The 19,763-nt window shown below is 35.2% G+C and overlaps 2 protein-coding genes across 3 annotated transcripts; both read right to left on the bottom strand.

Annotated features, from left to right (window-relative positions):
* Window positions 1-2,859: 2,859 nt before the first annotated feature.
* LOC121779595 (putative receptor-like protein kinase At3g47110) lies at window positions 2,860-7,925 on the bottom strand. Of its 2 annotated transcripts, XM_042176936.1 has the most exons (4): window positions 7,458-7,653; window positions 7,104-7,330; window positions 6,807-6,950; window positions 2,860-4,548 (listed from the first exon to the last, which is right to left on the bottom strand). In XM_042176936.1, the coding sequence occupies exons 1-4, from the start codon at window positions 7,514-7,516 to the stop codon at window positions 2,999-3,001; spliced, it is 1,980 nt and encodes a 659-aa protein (XP_042032870.1). In that variant the 5' UTR covers window positions 7,517-7,653; the 3' UTR covers window positions 2,860-2,998. The 2 variants fall into 2 exon arrangements, with proteins under 2 accessions (XP_042032870.1, XP_042032869.1); XM_042176935.1 differs by having other exon boundaries at window positions 7,104-7,925.
* Window positions 7,926-12,881: 4,956 nt separating this feature from the next.
* Window positions 12,882-16,995, bottom strand: LOC121780405 (mitogen-activated protein kinase homolog MMK1-like). Its single transcript, XM_042178016.1, has 6 exons — window positions 16,697-16,995; window positions 16,468-16,597; window positions 14,880-15,017; window positions 14,179-14,511; window positions 13,787-13,967; window positions 12,882-13,443 (listed from the first exon to the last, which is right to left on the bottom strand). Exons 1-6 carry the CDS (start codon window positions 16,912-16,914, stop codon window positions 13,265-13,267), a joined length of 1,179 nt encoding a protein of 392 aa, XP_042033950.1. The 5' UTR covers window positions 16,915-16,995; the 3' UTR covers window positions 12,882-13,264.
* Window positions 16,996-19,763: the final 2,768 nt, after the last annotated feature.

Below are 19,763 nucleotides of genomic sequence, written 5' to 3'. Positions count from 1 at the left end.
GCCTTTTTTTTATTCTTGAATTTTAGTGCATTTCCTTTTTAGGTATATAAACAGTGGAATACAAAAAATACAATCGGGATGTTGTTTTTCTTGATTTTAAATCATTGAATAACCAAGACACTTCTTGAATGGTTAAATATATGAAATAATACATGCTTAAGTCTAGTATAATTAGTACTCCTACTACAAAATATGGCTGGCTACTTCTGACCTTTTTACAATAGTAAGAATGATTATTCATTAAAAGTTCGGTTTCCATCATAAAATTGAGAATTTTCTAGTCATTTGAGAGAATTTTGTATAATGTTCCAAATTCGAAACTTCGCCACTTAATTTTCAAGTTGCAATCTGAGTCATTGGTACATGTCCTTAAACTTTCAAAATATATACAGCTAATAGAGAAAAAAATAATGAACAAATAGAAAGAACCACATTAAAAGCGCAATATACACCCGACATTATCTGCCAATCTCATCCATCAAACGGGAGTAGTCATAGAGTAAGGGCAAAACCAATAAGAAAGTTTTAGGGGCTTAAGCCTCTATCAATTACTTTTTCATTTTTTGTTTTTAAAATTATACTAGCATAAATTATAAATAAAATATCTTTGGCCCTTATTAAATTAATGTCTAGAAAATTGCAGAAATAGTTGAACTTCTATCGACACTATTTTCTTTGTCCACCACTGTTAGAATAATTTCAAACCAAGTAGTATAAGTTCCAAACAATAGTCATAAAACATTCGACAAAACATCTATTAACCAAACGAACTAAAAATTGCCAGAAAAGCAAAACACACACGAAAACAAGCGATGAAAGTGCATGAATAATCGGATAACCATATTCGCGAAATATGAATCTACAAAACCGTGTTTATCAACAAATACAGGAGATACACTGTTTTAAGACTACCAATCAAACTTACTTTTCTACAAATTATCCATGTCGACTAATTATAAGATGACAACCATCAACATAGGCCCATTCTACACATCTAAACAAGACAAAAAGGTTCAGCATTTTAAACAAATCTAGAGAGATAATTGCGTCTTCAATTTTGATTTGAACAATTTGTCTGTTGTCCCACGCTTTGATCGCAATAGTATTAATATTGAATGCCTAACTAAATTAAGAATTCAAAATGTGGGCAACAAAACCACAACATAACATCTAAAAACGACACATTCTCCCACGATTCAGCTCCATCCACATTGTTTGGTTTAATGTAATATAACTTCCACGCTCAATCAAATTCTTAGAAAATGAAATTTTAAAAATTAAAAATAAATAAAAACGATGAGTAATTTGTAGTATTTCAAAGGGGAAGTTAAGTAGTTAGATTTCCTACATAACATGGGATTTCTCATTAGTAGTAGGAGAGATTTCTTAGTCGGCATATAGGGAACATTTCTCACTTGGTCGGAAATAATTTATTTTCTATATAAATTTTATTGTGTTCATGATTCATGAATCATGTAGCTATTTAAGATTAAATAAAGGAAAAATGAATTCTTCGGATTTGAATTTGGGCTTGACCCAAGTTGGAGAACAAGAAGGCCTGAGCCTGACCCGTTTTAATTGATCATCATGGGCTTATTTCTTTTGGGCCCATATCGTTTGGGCTGCACAATACACTCTCGGATATGATCTAACGAGAACAGAGATCAAGTTGAAAGCAATGTAATAAATGAAATAGGAATTTCTATATAAAAAACAAATATTACCTCCATCCACAAATAAAATGAAATACCATCTCCGTCCAAAAAAATAGACTAGTTTTACTATTTTGGACAGTCCATCAAAATTTAACCAATTTCTAAAATGAAGAGGCTTGCTTACAGTAGGACGGAGCGAATACCATATAAAAATAGCATGTTATGGTCGGTAGTTGAAATGGTCTTAAAAACTAATCCAAAATAAATGTGAATTGATTGGCATAAATATATACTCCATGATTAAATATTCTATATAGTAGCTTCATAAATATGCAATTGTTCCACACGTTTATACATACATTCATAGTATATATTTTGCCATATAGAAACCCCAGAATCGATAAGCAATACAACAATCAAACCCTATTATTTGGGAAAAGCATGCCGTGGACGACGACTTTCTGTAGCCGCTACAAGTGTTGCACAGATCTTGCGCAGAGCAGCCGCTGCTTCAATCATGCTGATTCTTTCTTCCGCTGAAACGGCTAAGCATTTCATTGCCAATTCAAATATTGACAAAATACATTGCTCCTTCGCAGAAAAATGTTGATCATCAATGGTTAAAAGAGCACGCGGCACAATTTCAGCTATTGCACTTTGCTCCAATGCTTCACTTACCCACTCTTTTATGCTCGTTTCTTCACCGAACATATCATTCGTTGGCTTCTCTCCAGTGAACATCTCTAGCATCAGTATCCCAAAACTGAACACATCTCCATTTGTGGACACTTTGCCTTCTGATCCAAACTCTAATTGTATCACATGCATTCAACATTTTTTTAGGATTAGGTAAAACATTTAAATATGATGAATATTAATTTTGAAAAATTAGCATCAAGCATCATCACCTGGCGCTGCGTAACCAATGGTTGCCACGGTTTGCGTTTGGATGACAGTTTCCCCTTCATCGAAAAGCTTAGAAATACCAAAATCAGCAAGATGAGCAGTCATGTCTTGATCAAGCAACACATTGCTCGGCTTTATATCACAATGAACAACTGGGAATGTATGGCCATGGTGAAGATATTCCAATGCTGCTGCAACATCTATTGCTATTTTTAATCTTTGTATAAGATCCAAACCATGCATATTAGAATGCAACCACTTATCCAAGCTCCCATTTGGCATGTATGTGAGAATAATCGCTTTAAACTCCATATTACAACAACATCCAATAACTTGAACTAAGTTTCTATGCCGAATGCTGCTCAATATAGTAGTTTCAGCATCAAAGCTCTTTGCTGCTCCTTGTAGATCCAAGTTGAACACTTTTACCGCAACTTTCAACCCATCGGAAAGTATTGCTTCGAATACACAACCAAAACTACCTCTTCCAAGTAGGTTGGTTCACTAAACGAACCCGTCCCTCGTTCAAGTTCTAGGTAAGAAACTCTTCTGTATTCAGCAGTAAGTGGTGAAATGTCAACGGAAAGTGTCGCTTTTTTCTTCTTACACATCCTCACGAGAACAAGCGTTGCAATCACCACAATGACAGATAAAACCCCCAGTGTCACCATGGCTTTCTTTAACCATGATCTATGACGTTTTTCTAGGCACGGTGGAACTTGGAATGTTATTGGACCACAAAGAGCTAAGTTGTGAGAAAAAGACTGAGCACTAAAGTTAGGAAAATTACCCCCATCCGGAATTTTCCCCTCGAGCTTGTTGTTGGAAACATTAAAATTTCCAAGAAAGTGAAGGTCTTCTAAGGACTTGGGTATTGACCCGGAGAGATTATTGTAAGATAAATCCAATGTTCTCAATCCTTTAACCTTTCCCACTGACTGAGGAATGAAGCCACTAAGCAGATTATGTGATAAGTTAAGAAAATCTAATGTTTGGCAACCATCAATCAAAGTGGGAATATCGCCCGAAAATTGATTAGACGACAAATCCAAATCGGTGAGTGACTTCAAATTTCCTAGCTCAGATGACAAATTACCACTCAAATGATTGGAGGACAAGCTCAAAATTATAAGGTCTGTGAGAGCCCAGAATTTGGGTGGGATAGATGAATTAAATTGGTTGTAAAAAAAGCTGATCACTCTCAAGGATTTAACATCACCCAAACATTCTGGTATTGGACCTACAAGCATGTTTACACTAAGGAACAATTCCCCCAAATGATTCAATTGGCAAAGATCATTAGGTATAGACCCTACCAATTGATTGCTTGTAAGAGCAAGTTGTTGGAGTTGCTTTAATTCCCCAATTGTTGGTGGAATTGGGCCACTCAGCTGATTTATGGCCAAATTTAGTAATAGCAAACTGCTAAAGTTTGCTATTTTAGATGGAATGACACCCATGATGTTACAATTTTCCAAGTCAATTCTCCTAAGAGATGAGGAAAAATTTCCAAATGAAGCAGGTAGGATGCCATTAAGTGGATTGAATGATACATCCAATCGCTGCAAATTTGGACAATTAGTTAATGAAGAGAGAAATGTCAATTCTTGAGATGGGAATTCTGCTGCACTCAAGTTATTTTCCCATAGGAGAAGTGTTTGAAGGAGCTTCAAACTACCAAAGTAGGGTATGGAGCCACTAAATGAGTTTCCATGCATGTCCACGAGGATAAGTTTGGAAGCATTGGTGATGGAGGTTGGAATTGGGCCACTGAATCTGTTCATGGCCAACAGAAACACTTCAAGAATGCCAAGTGAATTCCCAAAGTTTGAAGGAAGTGTACCAGAAAACTCATTCACTGAAATTGCTAATGCCTTCAATGTTGATATGTTGTATATGGAAGATGGGATGGATCCATATAAGAGATTGTCGAAGACAGCAAACTCCTTGAGTATTGGAAAAGCGCCAATCTCTTGTGGTAATTCACCTGTTGTATATATCCACATAAATGAGGTAGTAACACTGGAGAGATGATCAAAACAAAAATGCAGCCTAAATCTTGGCCCTACGATTAGGTGATATAATGGTCAATAATGGACCAAAAACACGGACGGTTTGAGGTCATTTTACAAAATCTGGGTTTGATGTCATTTTTAGTTCATTTTAGGTCATCTAGTATTAAAATGACCTAAAAATACATTACCAATGACCTAAACATGCCCTCCGTGTGATTTTATTCTGCATTTTTGTATTTAAATCTAGTTTTGCATGGATCAAAACCCAGTAACATTAAATATATATAAAAAATATTGTTAATACAAAATAGTTTATCAAGTTATACAATTCACCCATGTCATCGCAGTTGGGTCGTATTCCTTTCTTTGGTGATCCTACTATAATTGAAGTCATTTCTTTTTTTAAGCAAAAAATGACACATTTAATTAAAGTCTCATAATTTTTTTTCTATCTCCATCTCTCTACTTTTTCTATTAATACTTTATTCTCTTTATACTTAACTTACTAAACAATATTCCATCCATCCTAATTTAGTTGAGACATTTTTGGGGAACATAGATTAAAAAATTGATGTTTACCAATAATGGGACTCAACTATGCTGAAAAGAAATACTCCCTTCGTTCTACTCTAAGTGGAGCATTTCTAAGTCGACACGAAATTTTATGTAGTATTGTTTTTAGTAAAGTGAAGAGAATAAAGTAAGAGAGAGAGAAAAAGTAGAGATAATAATATTTCTATATACAGAAATGTTTAATTTAGAGTTGGACAATCCCAAAAGGAAATTGTTTCACTTAGAGTGGGATGGAAGGAGTACCAATCAACTAAATAGGAATGGTGGAAGTATATTTTCTTAAATTTCGTACTAAAAAGAAATAAATCAACTATAGTATCTCGAATGGGGTAATATTGTAACTAAATATTGTGTTATTCACCTATGCACAATGATGATATTTTGTCAATTAGAAAAAAGTCCAAAAATAAATATCTTATTTTCATAATGATGGACTCCCTTCATAGTTGACACACTTCTTTTTTACAAGGAGTTTAAAAAATTAATGTAATGTGTTAAGTGAGTAGGTAATAAAGTAGATAAAGTAAAAAAAAGTAGAGAGAATAAAATAAGAGAAAACTTAATTATAAAGGAACTTCCCAAAATGAAAAAAATAATTCAAATATAAAGGAATGGAGGAAGTATATGCCAAAAAGGATCACCAACAAAATTTATCTGTGGATTAATATCGCTAGTATAACTAGGTGGCGTTCGGTTGCCATGACTAATATCATGATACTATCCATCTAGGATTAAGTTGTGGGATTATTTTAGTTGGAGGGGGAGACTATGACTAATTATCATGATGCTATCCATCTAGGATTAAATTGAAGGGTTCAATCTTATGAACCAAACATGATACATATTTAATCATGAGATTTAATCTTGCCAACCGAACACCCCCTAGTGGATTAGTGGCGGAATATCACTGGAAAATTTAGCAACAGACGTATGGTGGAATTCGACAGTAGCTAATATTAGCTGTAGATTTACCACCAGAATTTTTATTCGCCGATATTACTGATAGATTAAAACATTATGCAGTGTAATTTTGTGTTAACTGGAGAAAGAATAAAATAGAGATAAAATATTTATGTTTTAATTATAAGTCATTTTAATTGGGATAAACTAAAAAGGAAGAAGTATTATTTTTACAATAAAAATAAACTTTGGTAGCAGATTTTTTTTCCACTAATATTAATTAAATTTGGGCATACTACTACTACTTCCCTTCTCAATTTCTACCGACAACTCTTTTATCGACATAAGTAGTTTTCAAGTTTATCGTCAGAATATTCTACCACTAATTGGCGTTTTTTTAGTATTAATTGCAAAACAGGAGAAGTCGTTAACTTGGTAAAATCCATGCGAGGAATTTAATTAAGCATCCAACTTCAGGTTAAAATTAAATCAAATAATATGAAGAAATCAAAATAGAAGCAAAGAAAAGGAAAGATCATGTATATATAGACATTTAGGACGACACGAGAATTAACGTACAATTGGTAAAGTAAAAAGAAAGATAAAAAGAAAAGGTTACTGTAGTATTGTTAGTGAAGAATGTAGTTTACATTATTAGAGAGAAGGAAGTTACTAAAAATAAAAGGTGATATTTTTAGGGGACATCCCAAACTTGAAAATGTCCTTATTTTTATGGGACGGAGGGAGTATAGTGTACCCGTGAAATGATTGTACGCCAAGTACAACTCTTTAAGCACACTCATATTTCCAATTGCACGAGGGATGTTGCCTCCGAGATTATTGTGGTTTAAGGCCATATATTCAAGATGTTCGCATTTCCATATATTTGCTGGAATATTCCCTTCAAAATATTAAAATTATAGGAAAATACTATCAAAGATCGAATAACCATGCCACTTGACAAGATCTCAAAACGTATGCATCTCAATATATTTGATATAAGAATAGTGATGAAATCATAAACATAAGGAAGAAAGGATCATGAATTGTATACCTGTGAAATTATTGTACGCCAAGGACAACACCAAAAGCATGCTCGTATTTCCAATTGCACGAGGGATGTTGCCACTAAACGCGTTGAACGCTAAGCTCAAGATCTCGAGATGTTTGCATTTCCATATATTGGATGGAATATGCCCTTCAAGTTCGTTATTATCGAGTTCTAGTAATTTAACGTTGGACATATTGTTGCACATATCACTTGGGAGCCAACTTGATAGCCTATTATTTCCAATTCTAATTTCTTCAACATTGAAAATACCATGTGGTATAGGCCCACTCAACACATTATTGTTAAGGTTTGCTATTTGTAACATGGAATTGTTAAACAAAGGTGTAGGAATTGTACCTAAGAAGGTATTGTTGTTCAGATAGATTTCCTCTAGTTGAGGGAAACTTCCCAACCATGTTGGTATTTCTCCTGTGAATGAATTCACTCCCACGTTCATCACCTTCAAACGACGCAGTTTCGATAGCTCAAAGGGTAGCATCCCACTGAAACTGTTGAAACTGAAGTCCAAATATCTGAGAAACGTAAGGTTTCCGAGATGTGGAGCAACAGTTCCAGCAAGGCCGTAGCCAGAGAGATTGAGGGCAGTGACGCGGCCGTGTTTGAGGCCGCACGACACGCCAATCCAATTACAAACGGATGAATTTTGAGACCAATTGGTGTTCAAGATAGCATTAGGGTCGGAAGTGATGGAGTTTTTGAAGGAAATAAGTGCATGCTTATCTGTGGTGATAGAATTAAAGGAGAGAGCAAAGCTATGTAATAACAATATTGAAAGAGCAATGGAAAAGGTGAAATTCCCCATTAATTTTCTGTTTGGTTTCATTTGATAGACAACGTTCTTTATAATAGATTATTTATAGTTATCACGTAATTAAGGTGTAATATAATACTCCCCTCGTCCCATAATAAGAGTCATATTTGGAGTCAGTATGGGTTTTAAGAAATGTAAAGAAATTAAAACTGAGTTGAATAAGTTAGTGGAATATGAGTTTCAATTATTTTCTGTATTACTAGTTTTATAATAAAATGTGAGTGGATAAGTATGTTGACGTCATGAGTACGGGATGAAAGCGTGGGTGTGGTAGAGATGGTGGTGATGCGGTTGGCTTCTTTTTTTTGATATCGGTGATTTGTTTGGGGGATATGGATGACGAAGACGGAGGATGAGCACGGGATGAAAGCACCAGTTGTTACGGACGTTCTCCGTAACGAGGCCGGATGGCTAGCTTCTCGGAGAGATAAGGTGATCGAACCTTCGACGTGCTCGAAGGAAAGCTCACGAATTGCTGATTTTCAGACGTTCTCCGATGAACAACAATTTGGAAACGAAATATTCTTGTTACTCAAGACAAGTTTGTGGAAAATAATATATTCATTGAATGATTAAAATGATAATCAAGCTCTCCTATTTATAATACTAGAATACTACTACCCTAACTTAATGAACAAGAAACAAATATCTAAACAAATATGGGAAAGATATGGTGAATAAGGGAAAACTAAATAATTAGAAGATCCTAAGAGATATGATAGCTATGATCGTATCAATAAGTTTGTGGAATTTTGGGTCTACTTGACGTTTATAGTAAAAGTGAAATAAGAATCTTAATGGGAGACGGAAGGAGTATGAGTTCTGATATAAACGAAGTGTGATTTATTATTTTTTTTTACATAATGTGCAGCCATTACGCATTTTTTTCAGATTATTGTTGGTGGATTGACATTCAGCATTTTCGATATGTATAGCAATTTCCCAGATTCATGTAAAGAAGCTAGAGTTCTTTGAATGCAAAATTTTTTCTTCCAAGTGTTGAAATTTGGGACGATTTGTTTTGTCAGAGTTTGATGATATTGATGTGGGTAGGAGGAATGTGTATCAAATTGGTGTTGTTATCTTGCATTTGAGATTGAAAACTGAGTTTCTTTGTACCCATTATTTGTCAGAATTTCAACAAAAAATAAGTGGATCGCCCACCCATCCACTATACCTATACATATAGGTTGGTGGTGAAAGTATGGGATAATAATAATGATGAAAGGTAAAAATGAAAGTGGCTAAAAATGAAATTGTATATTTCGAGATAGATCTGGTCCCCACACCGGCGGGGGATGAGTTCGTTAAAATCACTGCACAAATAATAATGAGGGCAAATACTACTGCAATCAAAATAGATAATCATACCTAAATATATGTATGTGAGTTGTATTCCCAAACCTAAATAATCAAAATATTTTTGACAATAACTATTGAGCAGTTGAATAAACGAACGGATACAAAACTTTATTGATTTGAACTTATAACATTAAAAAATAACGACACATTTTTTTTATTTGATCACTGATTATGATGATGCATTTCAAGTTAATTCTTACTGAATTAAATAACAATAAGAATGAATATTCAAAAAGAAGGTTGGTTGTGTTTCTTGATTTCAACTAAACACACATTTTTTTTATTTGATCAGTGATTATGATTATGCATTTCAAATATGACATGACATTACAGAGGATAGTTCTGCAACGCCAGTGGAGGTCTGCAGTGTAGCTGTACAGGTTAAAGGTAAGTTGACTAAAATGCCTCTGAAAGCATTTGGGCATTTTAGTCCGAAAAATGGCTACAAATACACGATATGTGATTATGTTTAAGGTTAGGGTTGTCTGATGATATTTTTTTGTTAGGGGCCTGCAGTGACACAAATGGAAACGTTAGGGACTTTTGAGGCAGTTCACTCTTTTTAATATGAAATCTTGAATTCGTTAAGTCAGTCACGATTCTGTCGGAAATGGTCGCGTGGGCACCTGCACCTAGAATACAACAACACGCACAATCATTGGGTTCGTTTACTTCCTTAAATGAGATCACCACCAAAACAAGAAACAATGCATTTTTTTTCAGATTATTGTTGGTGGATTGGCATTCAGCATATTCGATATGTATAGCAATTTCCCAGATTCATGTAAAGAAGCTAGAGTTCTTTTAATGCAAATTTTTTTCTTGCAAGTGTTGAAATTTGGGACGATTTGTTTTGTCAGAGTTTGATGATATTGATGTGGGTAGGAGGAGTGTGTATCAAATTGGTGTTGTTATCTTGTATTTGAGATTGAAAACTGAGTTTCTGTTTGTGTATATTTTGGATGGTTTCTTGTTTGGTGTCACTTTGTGTGTGAAGTTTCTTTGTACCCATTATTGTCAAAATTTCAACAAAAAATAATGTGGATCACCCACCCATCCACTATTCCTATACGTTACAGGTTGGTGGTGAAAGTATGGGATAATAATAATGATGTAGTTCACTCTATATTATTTTATTACGTGATTAATGGGCAAACAACTTGGGTCGTCGTCGTCAACTCAACTTGGCTCATTTCTATTTTTGTTTTAAAACTATGCAAACAAGTATTACTCCAGATAATATTATTTCTATTAATTATGTGGTGTCGATTAATTTCACAAATATGAAGATTTAAAAGATTGACTTCAACAAATTTTTATCCACTCTAAATGGGTAGACTGTGAATAACAATCAGAAAAAAAAAATCTCTTTTGGGATAGTCACACGATGCAGAGCATCCACATCCATGCTATTGTCAACGAGCATGGATGTGGGTCCTAACCCACTTTTACTCCATGTTCTTAGGCAAGAGCACAACACCTACATTCATGCTCTTCCGCGAGAACAAACACAAGGGTTCCATCATTCCATTATTTAATTTAAATAAAAACATTTCCACAAAATTAAAATTCATTAAAAATAACAGAAATAATATTACAAATTACAAAAAAATTAAAAATTACAAAATTAAATTCCCAAAAAATAAAAATTACATAATTAAAATCCTAAAAATAAAAATTATATAATTTAAGCCTAAAAATACCCCCGTGGAAGACTATTCATCCGGCTCTACCCCCAACGTTCTTTGGAGACCCTATATCATCGCCACATGCGATTGAAGTTGCTCGGGGGTCATATTTGACCTATTGGCCAAATTGAGTTGGGCCAAAATCCCCCACAACGAGTTGGTGAGGGGTTGAGGTGGCACATAGGGAGCGGGGGCGGGGGCAGATGGAGTCGTGGCGGTACGGAGGTTGGCCGCCGCCTTCTTCCTTCCTTGCGGCCGACGTTGAGAACCGCTTGGGCCAGCGTCGGGGCTACCCAAGTTAGCTCCGGCACGTTGGCTAGCCACATCTTCGGAGCCGGCGTCGGATAGCGATACCGACCTCGACCGTTTGGAGGAGGAGCTAAAGGAGGATGATACGCATCCCCTATACTTCGGATGCGACCGCGTCTCCTGCCAAATGTTGAGGTACTTGAACGGCTTGTAGTTGATGGATTGGTAGGTCGCCGACGCGTCACTGATGATATCGACCTCGCTCTGGCCGCTCCCCGCCGACCGCTCTTCCTAGAGGTAATACCCCTGGAACTTTTGGATTTCTTCGTTGGCTCTGTATATGGCATTGCGCATCATACCCTCGTTGCACTCGATTGTTCCAGCCGGCCGATTTTGATTGTACCGGCGACAGATGCGCCACCAATAATGGTAACCGGATTGGTTCGTGTCAACCTCCGGATCCCCCGGATTGTACGGGGTGCGGACATCACGAGTAGGAAGATGAGGAGTTTGAGAGCGGCCGTTTCCTCCCGCTCTAAGCACGGGTGGCTCGGGTGTCCACCCGTATTGCCCTTCGGGGGCATCTTGGTCGCCTATAGGGTAAGGCCGGTAGCCATCCGGAACTTGCGAACCTTGAGTTTGAGGAGGGGCCGAATATTCCGTTTCTGGACTAGGAAACGGTTGTGAACCGAACCAATCGTGGTTCCAACTGTGGGAGCCGGATGGGTGATCGCCGGAGCCGACATGGTTTTGTTGTAAGAGTGAAAGAAAGATTGAGAATTGAGAATGGAAATGAAAGAATTTAGATGAGAATTGTGTAGTGTGGTGTGAATTTTTTGGTGTGGAAGTGAGGGTATTTATAGATGAAAATGTGTATTTTTGGGGAAAAATTGGAAAATAAACTAAAAGTGGATAGAAAACGGATATAATTTTTTGGGAAGTGGAAAAATATTTTTTTTATTTTTAATCAGATTTTATAATTAAAATCTGATTTAAAAAAAAATTTAAATTGCCGTTGGCCAATTGGAAGCTGCCACGTACGCTGCTCGTTGGCACGGACGTGCTCGATGCATCGAGCAGCGCCGCGCCAGCGGCGGACAGCGGTACCGTGCCGCTGCATGAAAGGGTGGACGGCTGCGTGCTCACCGCTGCGGATGCTCTAATATTCAAGCAAAAATATTTAAAAATGAGTACTTTATAGTAGTAGTATAATAAGAGAGAAATTGTAACTTTTATCTAGAAATTTTTATCCAAAAAGTAGAAAAGAGGCCAAAGATAGACAATCAAAACATGAACAATATAAAGTTGAGATAGAGGGGTGGATAATTTAAGAAGATCTAATAGTACGATATATATGCATATTTATGGTCCTAACGAATTCACTTTTATTCTTAAAGAGTAAAAAGAACATTACTTTGTGATCATACAATAACAATATCTATAAAATTTTTAGTAAGAGAAAAAGTAAATGAATTAATTAACTATATGAATAAAAAAATAATTACGAGACAAATGAATTAATTTAACTACGAGAAAAGCTACTTGTCCGAGAAAATAAATAAATGTAAATAAACTAATAGCTAATGAACTAAGAATTAAACTATCTATGAAAAAATTGCTAAAAACACAAATGAACATAAGCCTCGGATGTACTAACAGTCAATTCCTTTATATGCAATAACCCACAGATCATATAAAAAATAATACAAAACAAAACGAAACAAAACAAAACAAATCCGAAGATCCAAATAGCCAGAAAATGTCCGGATCGAAGAAAATACAAGGAAACCACTAAATCATGTCATTCTGATCGTCGGCCATAGCACCACCGCCACCACTACCATCACCGGCCACACACACACCCAATTGCCGGTCGCATCTTAACAACACGTTCTACATAAATATCCACATCTAATTCAAGAATTTTGCAAAACTTGGTTTTAAATGGACCATTATATACAAGAAACTGGTCCAATATCACATAGCACCACCACACTACTCAACAATTGCACAAACAATACAATTTATTTTTTTCACAAGGGCTGTTGATATTCGGGATTGTAAGCAAGAGCCTCCCTGTAGATGAGCTCCTTCATCTGCTCCTCTGTCAATGCATGTTGTTCGAAGTCGAAGTTGAAGGGCGTCTCACAAACAGGCTCGTCACTTATGTCATGGAGCGAGTTGAGGTACGGATGCGCCAACGCACCTTCAACTGAGATGCTCACAAGAAGGTAAAAATGGATTAGATAATAGCTGATTTTTCGACACTAACAACTTGGTAGCAATACTTATATAGCAGAACTTATATAGTGGTTCCAGTTATCGTTTTACACCTATGTAATGAATTATATAAATTCATGGGTTCCATCTTAAGACCAATTGGTAATAAGCGGAGTAGCCTATGCGACTTATATAGTGATTTCAATTCTCTTGTTATTGTGGAACATTTGTTTCATTTTACCAACAATAAAGGGTTGTATAGCATTACTTTCTATACCACCGTAAAAGTATATCGTAAATTTATCGAAGATAAGAACAGTTCTGATGTGCCATACCTGTAATCCTTTGTCTAGGATCAAAAGTTAGCATCTTCTCGACGAGATCAATGGCAAGAGGGTTCACATGATGAAACTTCTCGGTAAATGATTGCCGGTTATAAGGGGGGAGCTGCCTAATGTATCTTTTTGCATTTTCATTCAGCAATCCTAACTCAGCTTCAGATGGAGTGCCAATCAGCTGCCAGAGAAAAAAATAACCATTGCTGATACTTATCATAGTAGCTTATACGAATCCCACATCGTTTCCACAAGAAAGTGCTGAATAACATATAAGTGGGAGTCACCCCTTATGTGCTTCTGAGTAGCCTAGATTACTAACATGAGCAATTCAATATCACAAATTATGTAGCTCCAACAGAAAATAATTGACATATAGATAAAGTAGATACCTCCATCAAAAGACGTAACTGGTGTACGTGATCTCTGCCCGGAAACAATGGTTTTCGATCCATCAATTCCATGAAAATGCACCCAACAGACCATACATCAATTGCTGTAGTGTAGTCTGATGAATTTAACAACAGCTCTGGTGCCCGATACCACCTTGTAACCACATACTCCGTCATGAAGTCACTTTCGGATGTGACGCGCGCCAATCCAAAATCACAAATTTTCAGGTCACAATTTGCATTAAGAAGAAGATTGCTAGGCTTTAAATCCCTATGGAGAACATTTGCTGAATGTATGTACTTCAATCCTCGGAGAATCTGATACAAGAAATACTGTACAACCACGGAGTAGTTTGCAAAAGAGGATTTTTTAGTAAAAGAACTGTCGAAATGCACCCGCAGAGAACGCAAAATAAGTTTGACGTGAATAAAGAAAAATAGCTATAACTTTTGGCAGTGAAAAATGATTTTAATTACATGGAAGGTGATAGCATTGACTCTATCTTTTGAACCTAAATCATATATAATCGCTAGAGTTTCCAAAGAAAAATGATTTTAATTAGCTGAGTGAAATTTGGGCCACACAAAGTGTTGTAATTTCAAGTTACACAAGAAGGCATTTCTTGGCTGTGCGAAAATAATGACTAAGCGGCAATGGTAATCATATGCATATTAAATCAAACCAAAAATTGAAATCTAACCTGGCAATGTTCCTCCGACAAACCTTGATTAGAACGGATGATTTGGTGGAGATCAGTGTCCATAAGTTCATATGCAATATAAACATCATTAAAAGCCTCTCGTTGAGGCGGTGGAATTATATCTCGGATAGCAACCACCTGCGGTAAATAAGATTTGCATTATTCCCACAATCCTTGAATTCTCTAGGACCCCTCCTTGGCGTCAGGTAATATATAATTTTGTGAACCGTAGAGTTCTAGTCATTGTCAATGTCAACTCCCATTTAGTCGTGCTATGAGGGTGTATAAGGCTCAAATACTATGATTCAATCCAATTTTTGCTCTATGTGAATCATATTTGTAAGAACTACATATTATTCATTCGACCGCTAGTCTATCATCAATGTTTTAATACTTCCTTTCCTTCTTTCTTTTATTTGGCATCATGTCAATAGTCATGTACATATATAAGTAAGGAGCTAGAAAGAGTGCTAAGTGGAAACACCTCATCAATTTCACTACAAAAGATAAAAAAAAGATGACCAAAAATGGAAACTAAGGTTACAATTCTAGGTTACGCTAAGTCGGAAAAAAAACATACTTAGTTGATCACTAACAGCGCATTCGAGCTTGACGAAATAATTTTTACATGGACAAACCCTACTGGAATCAGTACCATCAGTACCGAAGCTTTCATCTCAGTTTCAAGAATCACATTAAATAATCTCAAATAGGCCAACCCTATTAGACCAGTTCATCTCAAATTAATCAACAATAAAAAACATTAGAACAGGTATTGCAAGTGTATATATCATTCTAAAACCAAAATAAAGTGGTATCAAAGAAACCAAAACACCAGCTAGCTCATTTCACATGGCGACAGCATATTGCACAAAACTACTAAAATTCTATTCCTCTTTCAATAAAGGAGACTTTCCCCCGAAAAGTAGCTGTTCTACAAAAAGCATTCTTGCTAACTTTTTTTTTTCTCTAACTAATTCATTAAATTATATCCCAATCTCATACTAAACTAAATTTATATATCATACACAAGTACCAGTTCTTCAAAAAGCAATCTTGATAACTTTTCTTTTACCAAACTAATTCATTGAGGTATATCCCAAATTCCCAATCTCATACTAAATCAAATTTATACATCATGCACAAGTGTCAGTTCTACAAAAAACACAATCTTGATAACTCTTTTTTCATCTCTAACTAATTCATTGAGTTATATCCCAATCTCATAGCATGAGATCAAATTAACAAATCATAGACAAGTTTTTTCATCTCTAACTAATTCATTGATATTATATCCCATTCTCATACTAAATCAAATTTATACATACACAAGAAAGAAAGATATAGTAATGAATTTAACATAATTTGTTTCTATCTAAAAAAGAGCTGCAATTTCCAAATTTTATATAAATTGAAAAGTCTTCAACTAGGGCAATCTATTAGTCAATAGACAAAATCCCAGCTTTCCAAACAATCTAACTAGTTCAAGAACTCAAGCATAAGAAACTCCAAAATCCCCCAAAAAAACAGTCAAGTCAGAATCCAGAAATTCAAGCAAGAAGAAATTTCAAAGCTAATTAACACTAACATTTTCATGATCCATGTGCCGAAGAAGCTTGATCTCACGCAAAGTCCTCTTGGCGTCGATTTTATTGTCGAAAGCATTCGCTATCTTCTTCAACGCCACATGCTCATTCGTCTCCGCATTCAAAGCAGAGCTTTATTCAGAAAATCGGAACAATCAATTGATTCTAATTAGCAAATTAGACTAACAAATAGAGTAATTGAGTGGAAGTGGAGAGTGAAGGATGAGCTACCAAACGATGCCGTATGCCCCTTTTCCGATGGGCATGATTGGGGGTTTGTATTTGGCGGTGACCTCGAAGATGTTTCCGAATATATTGTATTGGATGAATCGGCCGCCGTGGCTGAACATCGCCGGTATATGATCCACCGGAGCTTGCGGCTGGTGGTTGTGAGAAGGCTCTGCTTCCGACATGACTGTGTCCGCGGCCGCCGGAGCTCCGCCGTCCATCTCTGTTTGTGTGTTTAGTAGAAAATAATTAAAATTGAAAAGAAAGTAAATTATGTAACGCTCTCTATTTCTCTCTCTAGAATTTATATACACAATTTATTCTATTTTCCTCTTTTCTCACTTTATATAATGCTTAATTTATTTGTTAATTTTATAATAAGGGGTCCCACTCCTCCACTGGTTTGGTTTTAGGATATTAATTAACAGATAAAATATAAAAATTTGATTTTATTGATTACCTAATGAACCGCGACTTCGCTTCATAGCAAACCCGACGACCCGCCGGGAATGTACGCCGACCGTTTACGAGTATTCATCGCAAGATTGAAGATGAAGCCTTCAATCCGACCAATCTACTTTCAGAAGTCCATATTTCAGCTTGCTTATTTCATTAAAAAAAATGTCTTTTAATATTTTTGTTTATGAATTTTGTCATGAACATTTCATATCACTTTTCAAATCATAATTCTTATTTGTTCTTGTTTTATTTGCAAGTCTACTTGTTTTTAATTTAATTTCATTAAAATACTCTATTAGTTTTTTTTTAAATCCAATTTTGATTTTCTAAATAATATTGAGATTGGTTCGTAGTAGTAAAGTTGACACATTAGTCTTTGTGGGATACAATTTACTATTATTGCATTAGCATAGTACACTTGTATGGCTTAATAGTAAAACAAAAGTGAGTTAGTAACCCACCAGTCTGATTTTGTATTCTGACTTATAAAATTAGCCTTAATCTTATAATTTCCACGTATGTCAGATTGGATTGACTTCCCTAACAAAACTACCCATCTTGTCATGAAATGTAAATTTTAGCAATTATGGTGTCACTATCATAATTTAGATTGTTAGAAATCTTAATAAACCGATAAAATTTTGGTAAAAAACAATTTCATCTTAATCTTAGTTAGATATAAAATTAGATTACATAAAAAGTTTCTTAACTAATACACAAAAAGTTAAGAAATTTACAATCGAATAACTTAATTAAATTTCATTGGGTCGGTAATCCATTCTCCAAACTAAAACTCAACTGCAAAATTTAAATTTAGTTTTGGGCTTATCCCAATAGATATATGGCATTTAGAAGCAGTCGAGTTTCTGAGACCCAATATTTTTTTCTTTACGTTCATATACGGTTCTAGTTTTGATTTTTTTTTTAAAATTTCAATTCCAAAGAAATATCAAATTTTCAGGATGATATGATACATAGCGAAAGATTTGGGTACTATAATACTGTGGAATTTCATATACCGTGTTATATCGAAAATACAATATATCATGAAAATTAAGGTGTATACTGTAATTTTCAGTACACCACGTTATATGCCAATACTGGTAACATATCGAATATACAGTTTTAGGGACATGTTTCCAAATATATACAATGATAATAAAAGTTTCAACATATAAATTTACTATGCTATATGGACTCTAAACAAGGTTTCTGTTCATCTGTCAATTTTGGAACCATTTATGGGTCTGGCATTATTTAATGGGCCCATACTAAATACTATGGGTAAGCCCAAAATACTAAATTATGCAGCCAAATATGTGTAAAAATAATAAATCACTAAAAGATCTCAATATAACAATACCAAAAATAATAAATTAAGTATGAGGGAACAAAAATCTATAGATTTGTACTACTAACAATACAAGCAAATAAAATGCTTATGGAGCCACAACATCAACACATTACAATACAATGCAAGCCAATAAAATATTTATAGCTATATAGTTCCAAGAATTGATAAGCTATACTATTGTACAATAATCATCTTTCGAGGAATTGGGGTATGTGTTAAAAGATATCAAAAAAAAAAAGAAATTGAGTCATCTTTTTCGTGAAATGTGAGAGTATATATTTAATGCACTTGGGGGGTTAGTGATCGATGCCAATATGCAAAATATTTGTCGTTTCTTTTTATTTATTTTTGGAAAATCTAATACTCGAACTAAACTGAAATTTAACTTATAACAATCTGGAAATAGGACTCAACTAGGCAAGAAAACAAATAAAAGAATCAAACAAGAGTGCCACATCGATTAATTGGGCCGCGAAGTCGAGGCGAGGATTTGCATGTTAGTGTCATTACTATCGTACTTATTTCCATGTTTAATTAGAATATTCAGGATTCGATTTATATGCATGGTTATGATTATATTCAACTTCTTGTGATCATTTGAATATACGTTTGATTGGCTAGTTTTCGTCACTCGGAGTTGATTACTATTTGCACTATATGTTGAATATTTGCATGAAAAAGATGCTATTTGGCAGGGAATGGAGCATTAAGTTCGGAAGCTGCTTATGGAGGATCTCGGCTTGTGGAACCTCTATTTTGCCTCTCCATGTACTTGTTTAGATCTTAGTCACTTTTGGGCTAAGATCATGCTTTTGGAACATTACATTTTGATCTTATTTACGGGTTGGAGGTCTGCCCAAACCCCCCGCCCACAAAGGGCTTTTTTTTTAAAGTTCGGAAGCTGCTTAATGAAGGCACGAAGAGGAAAATATGCAAGAAAGAGGGCAAAATGACAAGGAATGGAAGAAAGTGAAGGAAGAAGGCAAAGAAGACCCAAACTGCCAAAGCTGTTGGACTGGCCAGTTTGAACCCGACGGAAAATGATTAAAGTCACTTCCACACACTTATCAAGGACAACTCTCACTTGCTACACACGCCCATATCAGCCCTTAGAAAGTAAAAGAGAAGGAGAAATATCTTTTATTGGATATATATATTAAAAGTACTTAACTTTCCAATAACCACTAGTCATCTATCACTTTTGCTTTAGTTTAGTTTAGTTAATTCTCTCTCTAGGGAACTTTTCTCTCTTCCTTA

This window comes from Salvia splendens, chromosome 19 (genome assembly GCF_004379255.2).
Source record: "Salvia splendens isolate huo1 chromosome 19, SspV2, whole genome shotgun sequence".
Lineage (NCBI taxonomy): Eukaryota > Viridiplantae > Streptophyta > Magnoliopsida > Lamiales > Lamiaceae > Salvia > Salvia splendens.
This window is presented reverse-complemented; position numbering and strand designations above follow the sequence as displayed.